The sequence below is a fragment of the Haliaeetus leucocephalus genome, unplaced genomic scaffold (assembly GCF_000737465.1).
Source record: "Haliaeetus leucocephalus isolate CR32 unplaced genomic scaffold, Haliaeetus_leucocephalus-4.0 Scaffold162, whole genome shotgun sequence".
Taxonomy (NCBI): Eukaryota; Metazoa; Chordata; class Aves; order Accipitriformes; family Accipitridae; genus Haliaeetus; species Haliaeetus leucocephalus.
The window spans coordinates 9,152,302-9,179,006 of record NW_010972598.1 but is presented as its reverse complement, the minus strand read 5'-3'; the positions used below and the strand labels follow the sequence as shown (position 1 = coordinate 9,179,006).

Below are 26,705 nucleotides of genomic sequence, written 5' to 3'. Positions count from 1 at the left end.
TTTGAGCATGCAGAAGAAAATAAAACTGCATAAAACTCATATGAATTATACCATGCCTATTAAAGCTCTAAGGCAAGGCTTGAGTCATGACTTCAGTAATTAAGTCCTAATTATAATGGCCATAAAAAGGAGGGAAGAATCTATTTTCCCAACCATTTTTCTCATACTTAAAAGTGGCAAGATCATTTTCACTCAAATTCTCATAAAATATAGCCTTTGGCAACAAGTCAAATTCTTACCCTGAAAGGCTTTGGGATGATTGACAGAATTGACATGATTAATTCTTCATAAAATAATATGACACTGTACTCACAGACCCTACAAGTACATCCATCTAGAGTAGGCTAAAGCCCTCTATTTTTGAGTATAATTGTCAGCTAAGCAAACAGAACAGTGAAATAAAAGACTGAAAACTGATCCTTTCACCAACTGTAACCTGAGAATGAGCTTAACTGTGTACTTTAAACAAACATTGCAAAATATAACACGTATATTGAAACTCAAGCAATATTTTAGATCAGATATTTTATTTATCCATTACAGAATAAATATTGATTCTGGCTAGACTCTTGTGACATGAGGCCAAGTTAAAATGAAGTCCTTAAAGAATATGAGACCCTAATATCCCATCCTAGAATGGTCCAAAGTTGCATTTAGCTGTGTGTCCTGTGTACAGGTGTGGCCAACAGAATATTCAGCATATAATGATAATTCCTCAAAATAGTTTCGCAGTCTCCAACAGTCTGTGACCTAAGGATATCTTGAATCTGGAAGTACTTGTATTTAACATCCCTCTGAGAATTTCTTTTCCATGAGGTTGTTGCTTCCCTTTGAAAGCATCTTAGCTTTCAGTACCACAGTGTCCTGCAGCAGGGTTTTGCTTGAACTGGTTAGATACTTTTAGGATGAATCAAGAGCTACGGCTCCTCTTGCTTCTAGCATGGCAGATCTTCATTTATGTAACACTTGGAATGATAAAATTCATCCAAATCATTAACTCACCATTTAAAACACTTATGTATGGACCATTGTTTACAGAACATTTTAGATCACCTTTGAGATCACAGTACTGCTCACACACTTAGCCCATCCTTGTGTATCAGACCTGCCAGTACCTTTCCATGCCAAGCAGGAACATTTTACTGCCTAGGTGGCAATAAAATGTTGACTAGTTCATAGAATGGCTTGCAAGAGACCTTTAAAGATCATCTACTCCAACCCCCAAGTTGTTCCAGCTGATTTTACTTTTTAGGGAAAGGCAGACATCTGAAAAAGAACAATGTGCACTTTTCTCAGAGCCCGGTGATCTGCTCCCTTTATCACACTGAGCCCATTGATCTGACCCTCAGTGACACTGCAATAAGCGTCCAGTCTATCAGCCATCAAATCTCTTTTCAGGGCCCTGTCAACATGCGGATACTCCTGCTGCACTCCCTGCTGTATTCTGGGCCCGCGATACCTTGATCTGCATACCCAGGCCAAAGCTCTGGTGTTTCTAAAGTCAACTGAAAACAGGCAGTCTTGCATTCTGTTTGCCAAATTTGGGTATTCTAAATATCTTCCCTCCAGATTATTTGGGAAAAAACCCCACATTCTCCCGGGATTAGCCAACCGTGTTATCGTATTCACTTATAGTCAAAGTATGAGTCTTAATTGCTCTTAATTATCTCATGTCCAATGAACATATGCCAGAGGCCATATTAATAACGATAAAATCGGAATAAACACCTGAAGATGTAGGTTGCGTGTTAGCTGTCCTTTGAGTCATCATTAAAAACAAATACATTCTTTTATATTTCCTCTGGAGTCTCTTTCTCAGTAAGGTCAATGAGACAATTTTAAATGACCCAGCTGCACCTAGTTCAGGATCTTTTTCTGCAAAGGGCTAGGAAGGGAGGAGTTAAGAAACATGCACTGACACAAATAATTTATAAATAGGTAACCTGTACCTGCCTCTGCTGTCCACGATTGCACATCAACAGGGACTTTTGGAAAGCAAAAGGGAAGAGAAAGGAATGGAAAAGTCTAAAACAGCTTTAGCTGATGTGTTGGGAAAATCGACAATTGCTGCTGACAGACTGGAACATAAAGACCCGACCTGTATCTACAGGGCGACTGCCTACCCTGCTACTCTTTGCACTCCTGAAATACTCAAAGCTATGGAGTCCTCTGAAACCAGAAGAGATTATGTATCCTAGCAAGCTTTCCTAAATCAGGTATGTTTTTCTTGCTGCACAAAGAAGGTTGCCATAATAAAGCTGATAATCAGAACAGGTATAACAATAGCAATAACAACAGTAACAATAATAGTAATTTCTAATACTAATGTAATTATGGTGTAGCATTTAGAACTATGAAATATTTATTTCAGGTTTTATTTGAGATGAATGAGAAAGGAAAGTGACATTCCTATTTGCAAATTAAAAAAACAAACAACAAACAAACTTTGCCATAAAACTATCTAATTTCTTTTCATGTGTAACACTGGATGTTGTACACTTTTCTCTCCCCTTCCTATAAACTATATGAAATATTTCCATCCTACAGAAATACAAATCTTAGCATTTTTGTCTTAGGAAACCATAGACTCCACAGGAACTCAGACTGAAAGGGACATGTACATGGATATCAGGCATATCCAGAGTTACCAGAATTAAATGAATAAATATTTTGAAGGACATCTGTTTTTCCAGAATGTAAAATGCTATCTCTTATTTTTCTAATTGCTTAATATAGCCTATCGCACAGCCAAAACATCTTTCCAGTATATGTGTGTGCATAGGAAATCAGTGTAACAAAAATCAGTGCAGGACCTCAGGGAGAGGAAGGTAATATGTATTTTACAAAAACATCAAAGTTTATTCTATCTGTTTACATTCATTCTCTCATACCTATATACTTTCAAGCAGCAAGGTGTGTGTATTTGAATGGTGTAGCCAGGGTCACTTACGGTGTGTGACACAAAGGATGAGTTGATGTCTTATCATATATCTTGGGTTGTTCTTGATTGGTGATGACAAACTAGTTTTTGGACAGCTCTTTCTTACCCCATGGGGGCTGATGACTAGTTCAGTGTGATGCTTCGGGTCCCAAATTTTGCTTACTTCAGCCTCTATAAACGCTAGACAAGTCTGCTGTGTGCCATAACCGTGTTGACACCCTCCTGTTGTCACAGTGCAGGGTCTTCTGCTGACAAGTTGTGGTGCTGAGTTCTCATCAGAGCACAGGCCCCCTGGGCTTGGCGTGAGCGACGCATTCCTCGGTTGCATTGCTGGGAACAGTCTCCTTCCGTATCCCTACAGGTCATCCTCTTAACCCTTGGTCTGCTCTTTCTCCTGCTGCATTCAGACCCACTTCCCATTCACACTGCACTCACGCCAGCCCTAGCATTGCTGTTACAAGTTCTTACATGAGTACTTTAAAGTTGAAATGATTTACACCTGCTCATATAAATACTGGATCTGACAAAAGAGGAGGTTCAAGCTTATGATAATTCCACTGACCAGGACTTCTGCTGGGGTCAGTTTGAGCCAAGATGAATTTTGGCAGACAAGGAAGAGGATTGGCTAGAGAACTTAATTTGAGGCAAACCCAAGACATTTCCTCATGGCTTTTAGTAATATTCCTATGCAATCCAACTAAATAACTCTTTTTACCCCGTGATGTACTGGTCAATGTCCTTCTTAAAACCATCTTGTTAATTAGCAGTAAGACAAAGCACTAAGGAAACTTGTTTGGAACAGTGATCAACGTTTTCATCTCTTCGTATTTTATGGTTTGATACAAGTCCAGTAAAATGGTTCCTCCTTTTATCCTACCAAAACAGAAGGGGCCTTAACTACTTTTTTATAGGCTTCAGCAATATTTTAAATGCCACAGACCAGGCATATTTCTGGGTGCTGTTCAACATCTCTGTAAGTGTGAATTTCTACACTTGAAAGTATTTTTTTTTCTTTCCCTAATGAGATGTCACTGGTACCCTTCATGCACCATTTCATACATTACATGCAAGACTTTTCCTAGAGTCTTCAAAGCAGTTCTGCTCTTCATGCTTCCAGGTACAAACTGCTTTGGACAAATATTAAGTGACTTAATAGCAACAGCTGCAAAAAACCCAATAAAAATAAAACAAATAATCAGAAAGATGTGCCAGAAGAAATTCCCTACCTTGAAATGGGATATCCTGAGAAATATAAGGTGGGCACTGAAGCTTATATGTATGTCATTTCTCAGCTGAATATGTGACATATGAAATACATCCTTACACAGTAAGGACTATGGACAACTGCAGGGATCCCCTAACCATAATAAATCCATATAGCCCTGTAAGGAGAAAAAGATTCAGAAAGACTGTGAGATGCTTTCCAAAATTCAGTCCAATTTTATTCTGTAGAGGTTACAAAGGAGAAATTTCATGCAAAGATAAACAAAACGACTATGTAACACAAGAGGAAAGGCTGGACATAGTCCCATAAGGAACTTCTGTTGCACCTCCAACAAGCCAATTCAATTTGCTACTGCCCCGCTGCTTTCTTACACCCAACATTTACTTATTAACAGCAAATTCATATAATTATTTGGTTTCCAGAGCAAGTTTTTTTTCATGAGGAGGTGCAGCATCTGTATGACTAGTTCAGGTTTCTGTGTGCTGTCTGGCTAATATGTGTTGTTACAGATGCAGAAAGCCAAGCCCCAGCGACGAGTGCACAGCTCAGTCCCCATGTGTAAAGAGACCTTGCTGTAGGAGCTGCTCATAAGGAAGTTAGATACAGGTAGTGCCTGTCAAAAACTTCTGCTAATATATGTCCGAGTTCAGATCCTTGCTCAGGACTTTCAGAGATATTCCCTTTTCCCCCATCTTTCTGCATTGTTCCAACTTCTTCCCAGTCCAATCTCAGCTTCTTCCTTCTTCTGTGCCCTCTCTTCTCTTAGTCTCAGCAGGCTCCTCCATTTTGACTCCAAAAGGATGCATCCTTCTCACCTCCCCAACCTAAACCCCACCCATTACTTTTAGATTTCTCTCTTCACATAAAGAAGAAACATGAACTCATATTTTGAAATGGATCAGAGGACAATTTTTCTCCCTAAACAATTGTTATTAAGAGCTTTTAGGTTAGGGTTACTGAAAACAGACAGCGTTTGGTCCCAGGAAAAAGCTTAACAATTTCTCCTCTCCCAGCTGAAATTTTTTGCTAAGGGTTTTGAAACCCTTGGCACAAGCAAAGGGTTTCAAAATACTGATGTTATGTTAATTATGCTTTCTACTTTCTCTCATCTGAATGTTATTGATGCAGGGGAAGAAATGACCCCAAGAAGACTTGTATGTACCTATATGTCTCCTCAAAATTTACCTAAGTCCATTTTCAAGAACAAAGCTAAAGTGAGTGGTCTTTAAATGATTTATAGACATACTGACTTCAGTGGATTTTCAAGCCAATTTAGATTATTTTTTTTTACTAGTCTCCTAGTGGGACCATTTACTTGTGGTGTTGCAAGAGGCTGGACTCCTAGTGCAAGTGATCCTGCAAAGAATACTAGCATTTTACCCGAATGTGGCCCTCCTTGATTATTTTATTGTTTTATCTGGTCTATTTTAATAAAACCACTGTTCACCATAAATATCTGAAAAACGTCATGCCAAACAAAACACACTTAGATTTATATAATTGATTTACATGTGCTTAATAAATACATTTTAAAAACTTTCCTCAAGGTGAAAGACAGTGAAATAATTTGAATTCTGCTTATAATGTGAAATCAGTACTTCAAGATTAATGTACATGGTCCAAGAAATTTTTGCTGTGGTAGTTAAAATGAACATTGCTATTTTTCCTTTCCTAATACCTGTATATGTATTTTAATTTATATCTTTCAGATGCTGCTATTGCTCCAAAATCCAAAAGAGTTAGTGATATTTTTCATTTTTCCCTAGTCTTTTTTTCCTTTTCCATCTTATGAATCCTGGGATAGTTTCTTCAAAGATTTCATAGCTGGAAGAGGTATTGTATTCTTTCTTAGTGGATACGTTCACTCATGGTTACTGGTGTTCTACTCTCACTGTCTTGACCACAAATACAGAATACAAACACTATCTTGCCTTCAAAATGCCCTTCTCATAAATTGCTGTTCCATTGCCTCAGCTGACTGGGAATGGTTACTAGAGGATTGTTGCACATAGATGTGCATATGCATATGCATAGCAAATGCCTGCTGCAACGCTCTCACAGCCCAGTAAAGAGAAATGGGTTTTTGTTGATGATGCTCTCAGTTTGGCTGGGCTACCCCCACTTCTGAGGACCTGCAGTTCATCCAGCTCAGCTGAGCAGTGAAGACATACCTTTGGGAAAACCCTGGAGGCAGTAAGGGAGCCTTTACTACTCAACCATGGCTTTTGGTTATTAAAGGGTATCTGTCCATTATTTTCAAATGTGAAAGTAATACTGGCATTTAATGACAGCATGGTTAAGGATAAGAAAGCAATGATAACAGCAGTGATAATAAAATCTCAGTTAAACCACAAGTATTTGCATGTCTAACTCTATTTTATGGCTGAAGTGTGATAGTTATTTCCAAAACAACGTATCCAGTGAATCAAATGAACATAGTTATTTCTTAGAACAATGACCAGAGCTAATCATCTTGGCTGCATTTCCTAGGCAGTCAAGAGACATTACTTTCTAAAGCCTTTTCTTGTAGAAGAGCATGATTTTACCTGGAAAGGAGCTCCACCTGTAGTTCCAACATGGATTTGAGATTGGAAAGCATGCACTCAGTCCTCAATAATATTTCATCATATATTTATTACCTTATTACATGCTTTGCTTTTACCCAGTGCTGTGGAGGTCCTATTTCCACTGTCTTTCTGAATGGAACATGAATGCCTTCATCACTCTTTCTGTAAATAGACCCTGCTCATTATCACAGGACTTTAGCTATACAGAGCCTGATTTGAGTAATTAGTTGAATTAGTCCTGGGAACAGCTATGTGCGTTGCTGCATTTATCTTGTCGTCAGTGTGGTGTGATAAGAGATACACTGAAAGTTGGAAGGCTAGAGGGAGGAAATGCTGTGTTTCCTTGGATATTATCCAGTCCATTACTCTTTTCCTAACATAAGACATATTTAAGAGTGAAATAAATTGTTGAATGGTTTTGGGTTCCCTTTGAATGAAGAAGACATTTGTGCTGTTGTATAGAGGAGTAGCTTCCAATCTGTGAAGAAGACTTCTAAGGACACTCCTGGGGTGTTCGGTGATGTTCTCTTCTGTAAAGGTGAATTTTCAACCGTTCTGAAGACACTATTCTCAGCCTTCCTATTGTTAAATGTGCTATTCCCAGCTTTATTAGCAGAATCTTCCTTCTGTAAATATTAGCTGAATATTCACAGTGCACAATGGTGAAAAATGCAGTAGATTTCCTAGCTTTAAGGGTTTTTTCACAATTCTCTTACAACTGGCTTGGCACACAGCTTTTTGGACATCTTTGCTCTTTTAAAACTGTGTGCATCCGGCTCACCAGAGACTCACCTGAGATGGGGAGAGCCAGGGAGTTGGTGATGTGGCAATGAGTTCTTTCCTCCTCTGTGGCTAAAAGCATATTAGATATTAGATGACAGCATGACAGAGCTTGTCCAGTCATTAAGACCATTACGTCCTTCTTCCAAAGAGACATTTGCTTTTTTTTTTTTTCCTTTGAAAAAGCTATGGGAGCTTTTTGAGGAGCCATTGGCTCTCTGGAAAGAAAATATTTGGCTATTTCTGAGTGTCTGCAAGCCTTTTCCTCCAGACCATCAGTACCATCTTATACTGAAGTAACTCTAGTTACAGCCTTCATGGCAGGAATAACTAAGCAGCTAGTGAATAGTTCTTGAAACGCAATTGCCATCCAGCTGGTATATTAAGGTGAACAAAAAATGAGGCCAGTTAACTTTATTTCACCCATATAACACCCCAGGAGTTAGTCTGTGGCTATTCACGCATCCCTGCCCCATGACTGGGGCCAGCTCTTGGGTAAGCGAAGCAGAAAGCTGGCCACAGATGGACCTCACCCAGTGGATCTCTGCAGACTAGCAGAACTGCTCAGGTTTGGAAAAGAATCAAATCCAATAATAATTTTAAAAAGCAAGGAAAAACACCTCACTTACCATATAGAGGGATATAAGTAATGTTTCCTGAGAAATAAACATACTGAATAGTAAAACGTGTGCATTACATCTTACAGTGTCAATAAGGGTTCTTTGCAGGTGGAGTTAGCGACTGGAGGAATCTTTCTGAGGAAAAGCATAGTTTGGAAATGGAGAAAATGTACAAGGAACACTTAGCAGCCACCACTCCAGGTTAAAATACGAAGCGTATGGCAAAGCCTGAGAGATAAAACAGAGCAGTTAAAGCAATCATTTCCTGAACTCTGATCAGGAATGCAGTTGCATGATATACAGGACAAAAGTTGATGTTGCAGATAAGTGTTGTAATATTGAGACTACAGCTGCCTTTATAGTGATTGCAGTGCATATCAGATGTTAATGCTAAATTAACCTTTGGCATACTAAGAAGTTGTTCATTTACTGAACTGCATTGTGATTAATCACATACAGAGGAATCTAACAGCCCTGCTTCACAATATGCCGCCTTAAAGGAATATTCTATTTCCCCTTTTATTAGTGAATTCTCTCAGTCTTTCTAGAGTGCTTAAGTGTATTTGATATCTAGAGACCTTTCTAAAGACTATCAATTCAAGTCACTTCTTGGCAAAAAGATTTCTGCCATAGTTAAGCTCTCATCCAATTATGATTCAAATAAATGGAAATTTTTCATTGACTTAATTGGAATTTGAATTAAATCTGCATTAAACACTGATAAGAAAGAAGCTCTTAACACATCAGTAGCTCAATCTGTGTAAAGTATAGTTATCTTTATTTAGGCAGAATATCAGCCTCTGTCTCCATAGCTTTGGGTAATTTTGATGCATATCTACTAGCAAAGTTTGTGCTGTAAATTCTCTGCCAGGCCTTGTGCTTTTTTGCAAGTCTGCATCAGCAGAAATATGAATCTTATTAACACATAACATGCCAGCTTGAGCCTCCTGATTTCTTCTTTTAGCCTAATAAAAATGGTTGTCATAAACCAAACGGATCATGTTTATGTGTGTCATTCCTCGATGCTGCTTCTGTTGTTGATTTTGTCACAATACAATCAAGCGACAGTTTACAGCTGCCTTTGACTTTGTTTCATGGATTTCTAACACGTCTCAGACCTGCCTTGCTGTGAGGTTCATTCCTGGTCAGAGAAGCAAGAGGTGGACCTTTAGTCATAATTTTGCTGGTTACATCAGTGAGTGGTGTCATTTAGTTACCTACAGGTAACAGGGTTTTTGATAATGTTGGGAATATTTGTAATCACTAGTGGTTGCTTTACGTGTTAATCCACTGCTGTAAGAAGCAGACTGGGCACAGATATTTTCCCGACTGGCACGAACGTGGAAAAGTGATGGGTAGATGTTCCTGCCCTCAACTTGGGTCTTGGCTATTTTTTCTCTCCACTCAGGTCCGCTCTGAAGTCAAAAGTGAAGCACTGGTCCCAAACTTTGACACGTTCATTTGGGGGCTCCTGGGAGCTCAAGGCAACTTACTATGCCGTGTCTGTGGTAGTTTCTGTGGGAGGGATGTGTCTTTGCTCTGACTGTGGAAGTCTGCTGAGATCTGCTCAGGGTGTTAGCCTCTGGGACCTTCACAGAAGCTCAGAAGAAACTTCCCAGCTAAACTTCAGCTACTCTCCCACAAACACACCCTGCCTAAGTACAGCAAGGCTTGTAACAGCTGCTTGTGCCATGTTCACCTGCTCTTCTGAAGTCCTCATGCATATTGGCATCAATGCATGTGCCTTCCCTGGGGAGAGAAGGAGCATCTCTGCAGCCTTACGCACCTGACAGAACTCAACAGGTCCCGTGCCCACGCAGTGACTGAGCAGCACCATTTTCCTCCAGACCAGGATTAAAGGCTCTGAGACAGATTTTTTCACTGCTACTGGCTGCTGCAGACCAGCATAGGACAAGGCTCTGAGCCTGAATAGGGGAACTCTGTCTTGCCTGTGGTCCCTGGAATGCTTTTCTCCTGCTTGGTTCCCAAGTAGTGGGGGAAGAAAATTGCATGGAGAGTGCAAATGGTGGACTTTGATTAAAAAAAAAAGGGACGATTTTTAATATCTTTTAAGCCTCCAGACTAGGAGAGAGTGCTTCCAAGAAAGCTGCAGTGCCCTTATGCAAGTTTTCTTCTGCAATAGTTAGTTCCCCACATAGCAGATGACAGCTTTTGCTACCTGCTCTTTGCAGGTGTTGCATTAATATTTCTGTGGAGTAAATACAGTTCACAAACCAACTAACTAAAGATTAAATACTTGTAAAAGTATGAATACTTATTAATATGAGTGCTTTAATTTATAAAAGCTATTATCTCTCTTATGGGGGTATTTCCTCAGAGCAGCTCTTTACCCCTCTCTACAAAGCAATGTTCTCCATTTCTCCCTCACCCTGCAATTTTCCAACCTGATAGTACTCAGGTTTGGGGAAAAGGATATTTTTTGCATTTCTTCCACTTTTCTTCCACGCTTGCTTTTACTTGGTATGTGTCACCTTGACTGGAGATCACTCTTTTCCAAGACAGCAGCTACCAAAGGTTAGTAGGAACTCAGCTGGGACGAAAGTGGTAAGTGTGGGGATTAAAACCTAGTGAGTGAAATGATAGTTTCCCACAATATGATCTGGTCTGTGCATAATAAGTCCTTCACTAAAGAGTTGTGCTATTCAATCTGAACTTCTGTGTGTGATTTAGTAATCATTCTTATTCTAGGACTCCTTCAAGTAAAATCCATTTTTAACCTTAAACCTTAAGGATGTCATCAATTCATTGAGGAATAGGGTGGTCCAGCAAAGCTAGTCTCAGTGGCCTCTGGTCAGTGGCCTCACTCCTTTCTGTAAGGATTCAAGGATCCCAGTTACCAAACAGCTTTGGCTGCTGATCACAAGACAGAGACTAAGTGTGGGAACAGCACTGGAACTAATCAGGAGTGAAAAATAATTTACTAACTTGGCACTCTACACTAGCAGGAGCATTTTTGTTGTCTTGTCGCACTGACCTTTAAATCCTGGTAGTTCTGATAAAGTCTGCAGTTACAGCTGTTATAAAATTGCTATTAAAAATGGGAAACACAGGTTTCAAGCCATATGGTGAGACAGATTTGAAACTGGACCAGTCCCAGGTGTCTACCCGATCTTACCATCATGAAGGACTCCTCCATCTCTGGCTGGAGGTAGTGGGGGAGACAAAGTGAGGCCTGGAGGACTGAGCTTCAGAAGCAGTTCCTGAACAGTATCCTTGATACATCAGGGGAATACCATCAGCTTAAGAATACCTTAAATCAGGATGGCAAATGCTGCAGGTATTTTTTTGTCATTCACTATCTGTTTTCACTCTTCAAAGGAAGCAACTGTGGGGTTGCTATGATGTAGGACAGCCGTAACTCTTGGCAGAAGAAGACTTAAATAAGATCAATTACTCACCTAAAAATAAAAGGACACAGAAGTTTTGCCTTTTCTGGGCCACATGTGGAAATATAGTTCATGGACAGATCAGTAAGTCTAGTGAGCTGTGCTAGTGCTGACTATTTTCATCGTGTTTTGGATGTAAAGTCCCTTTATCTTTACACAATGAAGCAAATCTCAATATAGGGAATGGACTTGACCTATGGAATATGTAAAGAAAGATGAAAGCTGAGGAATTGTATCAGGATCAAAAATGGAAGTGGTAAAGGTGAGGGAGCCTTGAGACTAAGAGAGATGTAGGGTGAAATAGAAAGAAGGAGAAACTTTCCTGGTTTTGTATCTGTGTTTTTCCTGAGATCAAAGGGGACTGTGTACTTTGATTAACTCTAAGCTCTAAAAGTTCCTCAGATTGGAGATTTGAAGGGCAATTGTCCAGCATCAGGTACATCAAGTGAGATATGAATTCACCTTTCCCCTCTAGGAATGAATCTGGAGGTACTGAATAGAATCTAGTTAGGGAAGATGAAAGCCAAGCAGTCCTGCTGGAACTCAAAAAAATTGATTGGCAAAATGAATCAAACCTGCTGACCATATGAAAACAAGAAAAAATCATGAGGGGATAAAAAAAAAGTGTGGTTTGTTTTGGTTTTGTTTTTTTTTTTTTTCTTTTAATGTATCAGGAGGGGAAGAAAATGGTAGAACATGGAAAAAGGAGGATAGGGAGAAACTTTATGGTGAGCACTTGACATTTGCCCCATGGTGAAAGCTCTTTAGTAGACTCCCTCAGTAGAAAGTAGCAGAGCACTCCTGGGAGGCAGGCCAAGAGCTGAGCAGCTAGTCTGGCACATATATCTTTGCAGAAATTGTTCCTTATTCATGAGCACTGGGTTTGCTCGGGAATAAAAGGCAATGCAGGAATTTTCTCATGTGTAAATGCTGAGATGCTGCATGAAGCAGGGGAGGACAGACTAGCAATTATGAGATATGTGTTCAGACTGAGAAAGTCTGATTATATGGCTACCAGAAGACATACTGGGAAGCCCAATACTGATACAGTGGCTTCGTTCACCTATGTCTTGCAGGACTTGAATTGCCTGTTTGGCATCAGCTGGGTCCCTGAGGAAGTGGTTAGGTGTGTCTGCGCTTGGGTCTTCACGTGCTTCTTCTAAGAAAAATTGTTTGCTAAGGCTCAGTGCAGCACAAACACTGGAGCCAGCCTGGGTCCAGCACTGCGCCCAGAGCACTAGGAAATGCAGCACAGACATCTGGAGAAGCTCTGCATGGACCCATCTTGTGTTTCTCAGGGTTTGTTAGAGGTGATGCTACCAGAAACAGCTATGCTGCTCAGTTTACCCTAGAAGCAGCAGAAAACCACTTCGCACCCAGTGGTGTCTGAGCTTTTAACTCTTGCTCCTGCACTAGCTACCATTAATCTTCAGTCTGGCTAAACTGCCCATAGATAGTTGTGCACTGGGTACTTCTAGGGAAGAGATGCTCTAATTATTGTTTCCCTCTTTATTCCCTTACATCAACGCATCTCTTCTGGACCCTCATCTCCATACCTTATGAGGGTAGGAGGGTATGGATACGAAGTCCTATGTCCTCCTCCCCTGTCCCAACTTCGCTTCCAGCAGCACACACTGCAGCCCTTGTCCTCCTCCACAACACCCCAGGTGGAGCTCAGTCAGCCCCCTTAGTCCTTCAGAGGGCAGCAGGAGGTGAACGAAAGTGGTACATCGTGGGCCAAGAGTAAAGAGGTTCTTACTGGCCGTGCCCACCTTGGCCTGGTAGCCAGCTCGTCAGCATCTGAATTAGCCCACAGGTCATTAGGTGGTAGTTCTTCCTTAAACTTTCTAAAGGATTAAGTTACAGTGTCATGACTGGGACACAACAAAATCCATGGGGAAACATGTTTTGAAAAAAATCAGAGAAAACCACTCTGTAGTTCTTTTTGCATGACTTCTGTTATGGGTTTGTGTGGTGCGGCGTTTTTGTTTTGGCAGCAGGGAAGGGGGCCGCAGGGCTGGCTCCTGTGAGAAGCTGCTGGAAGCTTCCCCGGCTCCGAGCTGGACCCGTCTCTGGCCCAGGCCGAGCCCCTCAGCGATGGTGGTAGCACCTCTGGGAGAACAGATTTCAGAGGGGAACCTGCAGTGAGTGGGGGGATTGGGATGTGAGAGGAACCCCTCTGCGGGTACCGAGGTCAGTGAGGAAGGAGGGGAGGAGGTTGAGGCCCCCGCAGCCGGTGGTGAGGTGGCAGGCTGTCCCCCCCCAGCCCATGGAGGGGAGCAGGGGAGCGGAGGCCCCCCAAGATGGCCGCCACTCCATGGGGAAGGCATGGGGAGCAGGCTGGGACTGAAGATCGGGCCGCGGAAAGGACCCACGCCAGGGAAGTTTGTGAGGAACTGCAGCCCACGGAAAGGACCCACGCTGGAGCCGTTCGTGGAGGACTGTGTCCCGTGGGAGGGACCCCGCAGTGGAACAGGGGCCGAGTGCGGAGTCCTCCTCCCCCTGAGGAGGAAGGAGCGGCAGAGACAAGGGGTGAGGGACCGACCCCAGCCCCGTCCCCTGTTCCCCTGCGCCGCCGGGGGAGGAGGGGGAGAGAACCCGGAGTGGGGCTGAGGTGGGAAGGAGGGAGGGCTGGGGGGAAGGGGTTCTAAGGTCTGGGTGTACTTCCTAATATCCTTGTTCTGATTGGATTGGTAGTAAATTAAATTGATTTTGTTTCTTCCCCAAGTTGACCCTGTCTTTTGCCCGCGACCATAAGTGGGGAGCAATCCCTCCCAGTCCTCACCTCGACCCACGAGCCTGCCTTTAGATTTTTTCCTCATCCCACCGTGGCCGGGGGCCGGGGCGGGAGCAGTTGGGGAGTGAGCAAGCGGCTGCGTGGTGCTTTGTTGCTGGCTGGGCTGAAACAACGACAACTTCCCAGTCCTAATACCACAATATTTGAATAAAACTAAATGTCTTTGAGAAGTTATGTGAAAAAAACAGTTAAAATATGATCTTCAGACAAGGAATTAAATTACCTTCTCTCTGTGAAAATACACAATTTTGACTTTAAGACCCAAGCTGCACAATTCCAGCTCCTATAGGAATATATCATTTAAATTCATATACTGAAAATTAAAATTGCAATTATTTTTTTTGCAAAGAATGTGACAGGACTAGGTTTTTTAATGCATCTGGATAACCTGTTTCAAGATACCTCTTTAATCAGCTCTATCTAGCATACTTTACATTTGCATTTTATATTTGGCCTCATTTGTATTGCCACATTACACTTTGTTTGTATGACATAATTACTTCTGTACCACAGGCTCCAGAGCTTTGCCTATTTCAGGGCATAGACCATAATGGAATTAATGACAATTTTGCAGGAAATAGGACATTTAGTGCATTAGCAAGAATCAGAAAGTCCTCCAGAACATCAGTGAGTGTTTTGTGACATTCTTCTTTGCTCCTTCCTTCCTGTTGCTTTTAATGTCAGGTTGTATAGATACACAATGAGGCAACAGGCAACTTCTTGAGGTCACTGGCCTGAGTCCTACATTTGCACATTTATTTGGTAACAAAGTTCTAGTCGGACACTTCCAACTTTTTAATTTCATCAATATGGTTGGGAAAGATTAGATTAAACAAAAAAGCAAGGAAATAAATCTCTTTTGGTGATGGTTTGAGGAGTCTGTTAACATACAGCTGACATCTCCAGATTAGTGTAAAAAGATCATTTCTCCAGCATTGTGTGTCATGAAATTCTCTGTATTTACTGGCATGCTCTTTCTTACTACCTAGTGGAGTATTAACAGGAGGGAGAGGGCAGTTAACCTTTGCATCTGTACTTCGGCAACTAGCCAGTACATTAATAGAGATGATGAAAGCTGTGGAAAATTGCTTATTTCCTACCCTGTTCCAGAGAGGGGATTAAAACAGCGGAAACTCTCCAGAGACATAAAAGCTGAAGCTGAAGAAAAGCTGTGAGAGGAAAGTTTAGAAGAGACATGGGGGAAGTTTTGGGTAGCAGAAAGACAGATCTGGGTATACTTCTGTAGACGAGGGATAGTGGTCTAATCTGATGTTGTGACCAGTTTTGTCCTGGTCAGGGAAGGTGACCATCACAAAGAAGATTTTACAATTCAGAAGGAAAACAAAAGATGAAGGACGATCCTAGAGAATTTTACAACAGATTAGACCCGAGCTGAAACAGTTTTTTAGAGCAGTCAAGAAAATGAACCTGGATCATGTACTGAGGATTAATTATTTTTCATCTCTGTTTCAGTATTTCCTGTATTTTTAAGTAAATAACAATAGTGTCATGCAGATAACAATAGTGTCATGCAGGAGGGAAACAACTGGGTTTGTGGCAGTCGTCTCACACATGTCCTGTACTCCTGACCTAGTAAGTCCTGTGCAATCATGAAAGGCTCTTCCTCTGCATTCCTTAATGTGCCTATAGCGCCAGCCAGCAGTCTCTGCCAGTCTTCAAAAGGTGCTCCAGCACTGATCATCTAGATGGGTCATCTTCCCACCGGGACACTGGGACTGAAGCTTGCCTGGGACAGCCCTAGAAGGGGCCTGGGCAGGGTATCCCTTTGTCTCAGTCTTCAACTTGGGTTCCTGTGCTCCTCTGGGCTGGTGTGGAGAGGCCTTTGATGAACTGATGGCTCCTGTGATGGGCCTGGGAGATTCTCAGCAGGGTATAGTTTGGGTTCCCCTCCCCTGTTTCTCTGTGCTCCTTCGTGGATGTGCAGACCAGCTTTATCACATAACCTAAGACATCCTGGTCTCTGTTTGGAGGCTTTGACTCCCTTATGATCAGGCACATGCTAAGGGAAAAATGCCGCATATGGTATTTCCGTTGTAGAACCGATTCTAGTTTAAGTCCTACTTTTCATGGACTCATTCAAAGGATCCCAGGGAATGTCCTCCCCCTGAGGGTTTTTTTTTTGCAGATGGATGATCAGGGGGATTTTAGGGTACTCTCATGAATGGATCAATCTTAATGGATCCATCTTAAATCTTACTAGGTCATTTTGGAGGACTAATTTAGGGAAGCCTTCTCCAGAGTTTTACTGAGATTAGCGCAGACCATAGGGATAGTTAGAGAAACCCACCTCTTCTCATTTACCACCTGAGGGCACAACTTTTAAGGGTATTGCTTTGTTGTTTCATTTAACAGGGAATGGATCTGCGTAAGCAGATCAGTCCACTGGGCAGCTGTCAGCTGGCAGTGTCCTGTAGCTGTCACAGGAAAGGTCACCAGTCTCTTTCTGCAAAGCCCCACAGTCAGGAAAGACCAGGTCTGATAAGTATGGGAAGTTAGAAACCTTTAGAGGCACTGTGGTGGCTTGAACAACAAGTACCGTTAATCTGGAGATTACCAAATCTTTTAATCTGTTTTTAATCTCTGTGTTTTTAAAGCTGCTTCTTAGAAACTTTAAATCAACTGATGTTTTCTGCCAGTCTCTGGGTTCAGTATTCGGCAGGATCAGAGGGTCTTCTTGTGTAACACATACAGTGCAAGGTACACTCCTCCCATCTCCCTACTCAGGTGTCGTGCCAGATGGCTGTATCAAAGGCTCACATTACCAAATCTTGATCCTGCTTTTTTTTTTTGCCAAGAAATTTAACTCCCATCAAAATCCTTCCTCATGACTTATGTCTTACTAATTGTTTTTTCTCCACTAATACTGGGGTTTTTTTGGTTCCTAAGGATAAAACTTGCCTCCAAGGAATAATTGGCCTGACTGCCCTCCCTGGCAAAAATACACTGGAAATCCTCTGGATTTTCTCGATCACGGTTTCTTTGGACTATTCTGTGATAAGTGAAGTGTAGGAGTGAAATGATCTGTCTTTCTATCATGGACATCCTATTCCAACACTATGCTATGAGACACATTAATACATATCTATGTATGTATCTATGCATGAGATACATTAATAACTTACATACCATTTTCCCCCTTTTTCGTTCCTTAGGGAATGTGTACTGTCCCAACACTTTTTTTTTGCCAGCAGGTAAAAATACCAATTAAACACATTTTCTTGGCTTCAGTCTATGACAGTTTAATGCCAAGGGAAGATGAAGGAAAAAAATTAAGGCAAGCTGCTTTTTTGTTTTGCTAGTGTGGCTGGTTACACTTCAAGAATCAGCGAAAGTGCTATTTCATGGTACAGCAATTTTTAGCTAACATCAGTGAAGTGATGCAGGTGGTGCCAACTGGCTGTGCTTTGGCACAGATCTCATTCAACAGACGGATCGAGGAGGAGTCATATGATGCCTATTTGGTTCAGATGACACCTGCACATAGGTAGTCTTTCTATATTGACACAGTTTTACAGAAAAGAGGAGATGAAGGGAAAAGCAAAAGATTTCCATGGACTGAACAAAACTGATGTCAAGATGTAGTCAAGATGTTGACTGATGTCAACATGATGTCAAGCACTGCAGCATGTCTCAGGGACCAGGCATGAATCCTTCAGGGCAAGCAAATGGCAAAAGCATACAGGTATGCAGTTGTTGCTCCAAGTGCCCAACAGGCAGCGTTCAGGTAGAGATAAGAAAGAACAATGTTTAGATGCTTGGCATGAATTTTTGGGGGGAACTATTTTCTTATTTTTTTGTGACCCATCCTCTTGCCAGAGACTTGAATATTAAGCGTGGGCCTAACTTCAGTTTTTCTACTGAGGTCAGTGCAGTCAGAAGCTCATCACCTAAAGTGCATTATAAGTGCTAATCATTGCAGCTGAGGTTATATTATTACCAACTCAGTAACAACTGATCAGTTGTTAAACAATGATTGAGCTCATTAAGGAAAGAACACGTATAAATGAGTCATTTCCGTGCAAGCACCGGAAAGCCAGAACTCTGTGCTGCAGTCCAAACCATGGCCAGAGAGTGTGTGTGTCTACGTGCCCTCCTGGGGACCAGCTGGAGGGAGCAGTTGGCCACCCTCACGGGACGGTCCACAGCCCCATCACTAGTGCGCTGAACACTTTCTCTCCCAATCCCAATACATTTGATCCTGGTTTGGTGAGAAAGATGAGTGATACAACAACAAAAAAAATCCCAGCAGAGCAAGTACTGGAAGGAGCAGAACTGCCATGAGGAATGTGATTGTGCCATTTAAACCCCAGCCTGCAATTCACGTTGCTCTATTTTGATATATTTTGTTTATGAACTCTGTGCTGTAGTTACAGATTTTTTGGCATCGTATTTTGAAGCCACTCAAGCCTTTTAACCTAGAATGCAATTTCATTTTCTTGTTTTTCTTGTTTGCCTATGTTCAACTTCTGTTGATTTCAAAAGGTTCAAATTACTCAAGGTCTTCGACTGGAGTTGCGTATTTCTTTACAGCTTCAGAAAGAGTAGTAAATTATTGCTCACAGGGTCAAAAAAAACAGCAAACCCAACCCCCTGTTAAAAGGTAATCTGTGGCTCTCTCTTTCTGCATAGCATTTCAGTGTGACAGAGCCTGTGTGTGTGAGAGAGAGAAGAATGGAGAAGTCCAGAAAAAAATTTGCTGATACCATAGATCAGGCAATGGTTGCTGCTAAGACAATGGATCGCGACAAGCTGCTTTTTTCTTACAAGGGGATTCTCTACCCTGCTACTTTTTGCAGTCCTGAAGTATTCAGAGCCATGGAGTCCCTTGAAGCCAGAAGTGATGATATCATTTTGGCAGGATACCCTAAATCTGGTGAATATAGTTTGCTTTCTTCATAAATAAAGTTATGCAATGGCAAATAAGTAGGTTTGTACTAAATATATATAATATTATATATTATACTAAATAATAGTATTTAGAATTGTCACAAAATTTTGTAGAACTGATATGGTTCTCAAAAAGCATTACAAGATTAATTATGAAAATTTTATATAGGGAATATTTCAAATGACTGAGAAAAAGACATAAAAGATGCGTCTCATATCCATTTTAATGTAGCTGTTTCTCTCCTCCAGCAATTGGATTCACACTGTTTTACAGTAGCTAGTCACAGCTGGCAGGATTGTGAAGTTTTTGCTTTTTTAATCATGTTTTCTTTTTGAAGAAATGCTATGCACCAGAATGCAGTTATGAAGACTGTAGTGACAAAGATGTAGGAACCCCGTGTCCAGAAGTCAGGAAATAGTAAACTAGAGATGGGAGTTCTCTACAAGCTCTTTTTAATGTTTTGAATAAAAACATAATAATTGTGTATAGGAAATGTCACTTTAGAGAATGTTTGCCTATTGGTAAAGAAAATGAGCACATACAGCACAATTTTCAGATCTAGTTCTGCTCCCCTGTTGAAGTTCTGTGACTTGTCTTTCCTCCCAAGGTAATCCTGTGCAGCACATCAGAAAACATAAAATATATGAGGTTTTGAGGTACAGGTTTACAACCCTAATCCCCCTTATATTTGTCACAATTAAAAAATATGACATTAATGCATGTTTTCCTATTTGAATCGTAGTGGTTCTTCTGCTTTATTGGCTAATTTAAAATATACAAGTTAATTTACAATATATAAGTTAATTTACTAAGTACTGAGCCATTCGAGCAGGTGAAATGTGTCCTTATAAAGAGCAAAGGTAGGACCCTGAGAAGTTGTTTGTCCAGATAGTCAGCTGTGATTGTACCACATGAAAGGAGACCAGGCAACTCACCTAGTAGTACTACCTACCTCTTGGCTTTCCTGGCAAATCCATTTCTGTTTATTCTAAAGGTTCTACAAACAATTCTCTATTTTTCCCCTTTCAGGCACAAACTGGGTGGGTCAAATCTTAAATGATCTGGTGGCCATATTTGAAAAGAAAACACAGAATAAAGAAAGCAGCATGAATGATGAAGAACTAGAAGAATTCCCCTACCTGGAAATTGGAGATACTGGGAAGTTTGAGGTGGGCACAGAATACGTATGAAAGTTGTTAAAATTTTGTACTTCAAATACTAAAATTATGGTGTGTGAAATATGCCACTGTTTGCTAAGAAGTCTCCCATTTCTCTGTATGTGGCATCTGGTCAGGATGAATCTTGTCTGCATTGCCAAATGCTGAGGGATAAATGGACGCTTCAGAGGGCTTGAGAGGAACACATACTCATTAGGTACACAAGAACTGCAGAAATTCAACATGGTGTGTTTTGTGTTTAAAAATAGTTTCATGAAAGGTCAAATACTGAAATACCGGCTTTTATCTCTTTTATTAGCTCTTCCTCCTCACCCCTTCTCTCTCTCCTTGAGATCGTTCAGCTTTCACATACCCCCAGTTAGGGTCTGCCTCTTACCTTTAGATTTGGTACCTTGTCTAGCAGAACATGTTAAATTCATTATCATTGAAGAGAATTAGCAATGGATAATCTTCTTCCAATTGCTTATTCTCAGGGGCTTTTGAAGCTTAGAGCTACTCAGAGGAGTCCACTAAGATCCCAGGATAACACTCACAAAAACGTAATATGTTGATAAGTTTAGCAAGGCAATATTTTATCGCAGGCTGATGAAAATACTTGTACTAACTGAACTGTCCACTTTCCTCCTTCCCATTCTTAAAGCGAATGAACAAATTACCTTCTCGAAGAGTTATCTTTACTCATCTCCTTCCTGAAAATCTTCCCACGTCTATCTTAAAAAATAAAGCCAAGGTGAGTGCTGATTTTAATGTCTTGAAAGCAAACACTCCAACAGATTTTTTTAAAAGCCAATTTAGTACTTTTCTGCCAATTTTCGGAATCACTCTTACACTTAAGTGTTTAGCCTGGCCATTTTCACATGCCTGTTTAAGTGTGGCCGTTCATGTCACTTAATCTCAGTTCATCCTTATTGACACCTTTGTGTCAGTCTCCACAGCAAGATGGAGGGATGGAACAAATCCTCCAGCAGTAAAATGTATTTTGACACAATTTCCTACAGGAGGCATTTTATGGTGTGTTGTCACAAGTGAGGGCTTCGGTGTGTCAAGTTTCAGAGACAATTTGTATTTTTGTGATTTTTCCCCACTGCCTAAATGATGGATGATGCTTGTATCGAGCAAAATATTCTTAGATTCTGCATAATTAATTTGATTAATCTGTAAAAGATATTTTAATAATTATAGGCAATCTTGATTAATCTGTAAAAGATATTTTAATAATTATAGGCAGTCATCTTCACAAGGTACTGAAGCAAAGTGAAATGCTTCACCTTGTGAATTTAGAACAAAATTGCTACTTTTGCAAGTAGTATACAAGATATTAGAAATTCCCCAAACTGCAATTATAAAGTAGATTATTGTTTTCTTTATACTATAATCTATTATGTCTTTCTCTACAAATAAAATATTTTAATTTTTTCTAGATATTGTTGCTGATTCGCAATCCAAAAGATGTAGCTACATCTTTTTACCATTTCTCCAATGCCATGTCTCCTCTTCCCTCCTACGACACCTGGGATGATTTCTTTGTAGCTTTCATGACGAAGAAAAGTACAGTATATTCTTCTGTCTGTGTCAATTTTTCAGTGCCTTGACCTTGTCTAAAAACCTTGCACTTTTTAAAGCAGTTTCACTAGGATATTTTGGGTCACAGTACAAAAGCAGAGATTAAGGACAGAAAGTTAGACATTTGAACTAAAGTTTACAGTACTTGCCTTACTGCCTGAGGATAAATCCTTATCAAAACTGCACTGCCACAAACTGCTTTAACTTGCACAAACTGATGTTTTTCTCTGGAAGAAGCAGTTCCTCCATATCTCTCTCTTGGATCCCCTTCACCTCTCTTCTCTAATGTCCACCATCTTGTGCCCACGCAGACATCTAAGCACCTACACGCCAAATTGGACCAGAGGAATGATTTGGACTAATTGTAGTCCATTAAAAAAGAAAGAAAATAGTCCCACTGGTTTAAAATTGCATAAATTCTTCAGTCTGGCATATCACATGGCCAGCAGAAGGGAGGGTTAGACAAGGTTTTCAACTGGATTAGGGGAGTCTGCAAGATGGTTTGAGTACTGATAGCTCTTTGGTGGACTCACATCTGTCTTGAAATACTAACAAGTTTTACTGTACTGACTAAAAAATCATATCATATGCCTGAGACATATGCACGTGTCAGAACAGCCTGGAGCAAAACCCCATAATTCCCACAGAAGGGTGTAAACTCAGGCATAGACATGATTAGCAAAGCCCATGGCTGAGGGATCAACTTCAGGAGTGAAAATTGGTTTATTTCATAAGCAGTTTGTCTAATCTTCATTTATGCTTCATCTTAGGATTCTTTTGTTTTATTTAGTGCCCTGGGGATGCTACTTTGAATACATTTCCAAATGGAACAAATATGCTGATGACGAAAATGTTATGACAATAACTTATGAAGAGCTAAAAGAGGTGAGGTTATCAATAGTTACAAATATTTTATACTTCAAAGAGCGTTTGTTCCTAAACAAATTAAACATTATATTCATGTAGTGTATTCAAACTGTGTGATACTCTATGAGATATATTCTTGTTTTAAGGGAAGGAAAGGTAAAATTCAAACTTAAAAACCTTTCTAAAATTTTGTTTGTGAAAATCATTCTTGTTTTCTCTTTAGCTGTGATATAAGCCCAAACCACTGTAAATCAAAAACTCCAGGAATTTTTTTGTGGGAACTTTTATATATTCAACAGTGTAGATTTTGCTCAACTGTAAATCACATACAATCTTCTGTGATCTATAGGAAGTCAGCTCATATCTCCTCTGAAATAATTATGAAGAAAAGAAGCACTGTGTACCACTCCAGTTCTACTGAACTCTATGAATATTCTATATATGTAGCCAGCAGAGAGATGTAGGGAAGTGCAAACACCTCCGAAAGCAGTGCAATTTGTTCAAATGTCATGTGGTGTGTTACATTCCTCTTTTCAGAATCCGGTCCTGAGTGTGAAAAACATAGCTGCTTTCTTTGGGTTTTCCCTGACTGAAAAAGAGCTTCAGACTGTGGTAGAGAGAAGCAGCTTCCAGTCAATGAAGAAGAACTCGCAGAAGACCCACGGGGCGTTTGGCAATCTTCTCTTTCGCAAAGGTAGGAATCTCCAAGAGGTCCAGAGGTAGAAATGTCACACCCTCAGGAGCTTGGGCCACCCATCCTTTGCTTCATTTCTGCACACATATTAGCAATACAGATTAGTATCAAGCAGGTTATCGCTGTTATGCTTGAGAAGACTAGTCAAGGAGCACTGGTGAGGAAGAGACTCAGCAAGGCTCTGGCAGCAGGCTGCAGCCAGCACAGGAGAAGCAACCGCACAGAGCAAATTTGAGAGGCCCACAGGTGACTGGCAGAAAGGAGGAGCTGTCATGTGTCTGAACGCCTCTCCATCTCTGTGCCAAGATCACTGACTCTTCAGCCATTAGAGGCTTACCTGAGCTGGCAAAACTGGACCAAACTCAGCCCGAGAGGCACGATCACACTTTTTAGGAGAGTGTAGGATCTCCTGAAAGGGACACTGCCACCCCCCTGTTCACACTCACAGAAGTAAGCCAAGCACGCAAGAATCAGGTACGTAAAGAAGGGGAAACAAAAGGGAACTGCTTTTGCAGTGTAGTGTAGGGTGGACAGACATGGGAGGGCCAACTTGGCTGCCAGAATCTATGTTTGCATTTTACATTAAAGAAGTCACCGGATAAAAACTCAAGCTGCCAAAGGAGCAGAAACCCAGCTCTGCCTCCTGCCAGATGATTCTTAAGCCTTTATGATCTTCCACCTTGTCAGTCATAACTGACTGGAGTAGAGAGCTGCAGGGAAACAGGACTTTAGGCTGCTTTTTGGACATGGTCACCTGAAGAGGATTACGTTCTTCTGTGTTATAGCAGTTTCACAGATCTGTAGCTCCACTGACTTCACCAAGTTATATTGGTGCAAAAAATGAGTGAAGTTTTATCTTGAAAAATGGATCAACTCCATTTAGTGTACAATGGAACAGGAATGACGGATCTATGGAATAAAAAAAATTAAAATTTCTTGTTTTTCAAGAGTTTCTTTGCTTCTTTGAAGGTGCTGTAAGTGACTGGAAGAATCTTTTCAGTGAAGATCAGAATGAGAAAATGGACAAAGCATTTGAAGAACATATAGGAAGAACTAAACTGGGAAGAAAGTTAAAGTATGAAGTGTACTGTAAAGCCTGAAGAGTCACGAAAAGTGGTTAGAGCAAGAGTTTTCCAATTCACTCTGAGATCATCTGAATGCTATACACTAGAAAACTAGATCAAATGATCCAAGAACCTTAGAATTACTGTAATAATCACATTGCAGCAGACTTTACAGTGACAATGATGAATAGTGGGCTTTTGTTTTAAAGGTGAGATCTTGGCTTGCTTTGGCTACACTCATTTGCTGAATAAGATGGCAACTAGCCATATTCAGATAAACTTAACAGCCTTGTTTCAGTACCTACCATCTGGAAGGAAGTGCCCCCTTTCTCTTTCTAGCCAAACACAGTCTTTCTAGACTACTTCTTATTTAGTACGTAGACTTTTTTTTTTCAAAAATGTTTCAAATCGGGCAACATCTTCACAGAAAAGATCACTAGCAAAAATATGGATCTGACACAACTTTAATTAATGACAAAGGGTGTCTTCCCTATGACTTCAGCACAAACTGGATCAAAGCTAGAGGGAGGACAATGAAAGGGAATGGGGATCAGCATTCTTAGGCATTTTAATCTCTCCGAATGCAGAATTTCAAGATGGATTTCAGATTACAGGTTGGCATTAGCAGGCAAGATCCACTCAGAGGCATTGCTTTTATAGAATTATAGAACAGCCCAGGATGAAAGGGACTTCGAAAGACCATCTGGTCCAACCTTTCATGGGAAAGGGGGCCTAAATGAGATTATTGCATCTCGAAAACCTCCAGTGATGAGGACTCTACCACATCCCTGGGGAGGTTGTTCCAGTGAATGATTGTTCTCACTGTAAAGAATTTATTTCTTATATTGAGATGAAATCTGGTGCAACTTGTACCCATTGCCTGTTGCCTTCTCAATGTGTCTCCTTGTGAACAGAGAGCCTCTGTCCTCTTTGTAGCTGCCCTTTAAGTACTGGAATTCTGTGATGAGGTCCTCCCTGAGCCTTCTTATCTTTGTGGCCCTCCTTTTGACCCCCCTCCAGTCTGTCTGTGTGTTTCTTGAATTGTGATGACCAGAACTGGACACAGTACTCCAGGTGTGGCCTGAGAAGTGCTGAGTTATAGAATCATAGAATCATAGAATCATTTAAGTTGGAAAAGACCTTTAAGATCATCAAATCCAACCGTTAACCTAGCACTACCAAGGACAGCACTAAACCATGTCCCTAAGCACCACATTCACATGTCTTTTAAATACCTCCAGGGATGGTGACTCCACCACTTCCCTGGGCAGCCTGTTCCAGTGCTTGACAACCCTTTTGGTGAAGAAATTTTTCTTAATATCCAATCTAAACCTCCCCTGGTGCAACTTGAGGCCATTTCCTCTTGTCCTATTGCTTGTTACTTGGGAGAAGACACCAACCCCCACCTTACTACAACCCCCTTTCAGGTAGTTGTAGAGAGCGATAAGGTCTCCCCTCAGCCTCCTTTTCTCCAGACTAAACAACCCCAGTTCCCTCAGCTGATCCTCATAAGACTTGTGCTCCAGGCCCCTCACCAGCTTTCCTGTATTGCATGTACTCTGTTGGCGTGACCTGTGGAGATACCTATTTCTCCATCTCAGTACTCTTTATCTTTCAAAAAGGCATCAGCCAGAATACCAGTAACTCTCCCATCAAGAACAATTTCATTCGAAGATTAAATTATGGATATTGGTAGGGAGAAGTAGAGCTGAAGTCATACAGGTAGAATTTGATTTGCATTAATGCAGAACCTAGGTATTAGGGCTTCATATGCAAGTAACCCTCCTGTAGGATTTGGTGAAGTAAAAATCTCAAATGTGAGTGTTTAATCATGAGAAGTATGGCTTAGGAGGTAGTTGTCCTTACCTCTGGACATACTGCCTGAAGTGATGATGTTACAGTGACTGGCTACAGGATAGAGCCGCTGCCTGGAATGAAGTTGCACCTTTGGATGTGTATCCATTAGTGGAGTCAAGAGCAATCTCGGCTGAGATCCACTGTCCACATGTCCACTACATGCTGGTTGTCCAGTTTGCAAATTGCACTGCATTGCTTACCAATTAAAAATATTTTAGGGAATATCTTTTATAGGT

The 26,705-nt window shown here is 41.0% G+C and overlaps 1 protein-coding gene across 1 annotated transcript; it reads left to right on the top strand.

The window, feature by feature from the left end:
- Nucleotides 1-18,970: 18,970 nt before the first annotated feature.
- LOC104828780 (sulfotransferase 6B1-like) lies at nt 18,971-24,648 on the top strand. The gene is made up of 7 exons (XM_010562706.1): nt 18,971-19,231; nt 20,276-20,415; nt 21,065-21,154; nt 21,846-21,972; nt 22,778-22,872; nt 23,392-23,548; nt 24,518-24,648. Exons 1-7 carry the CDS (start codon nt 19,030-19,032, stop codon nt 24,646-24,648), a joined length of 942 nt encoding a protein of 313 aa, XP_010561008.1. The 5' UTR covers nt 18,971-19,029.
- Nucleotides 24,649-26,705: the final 2,057 nt, after the last annotated feature.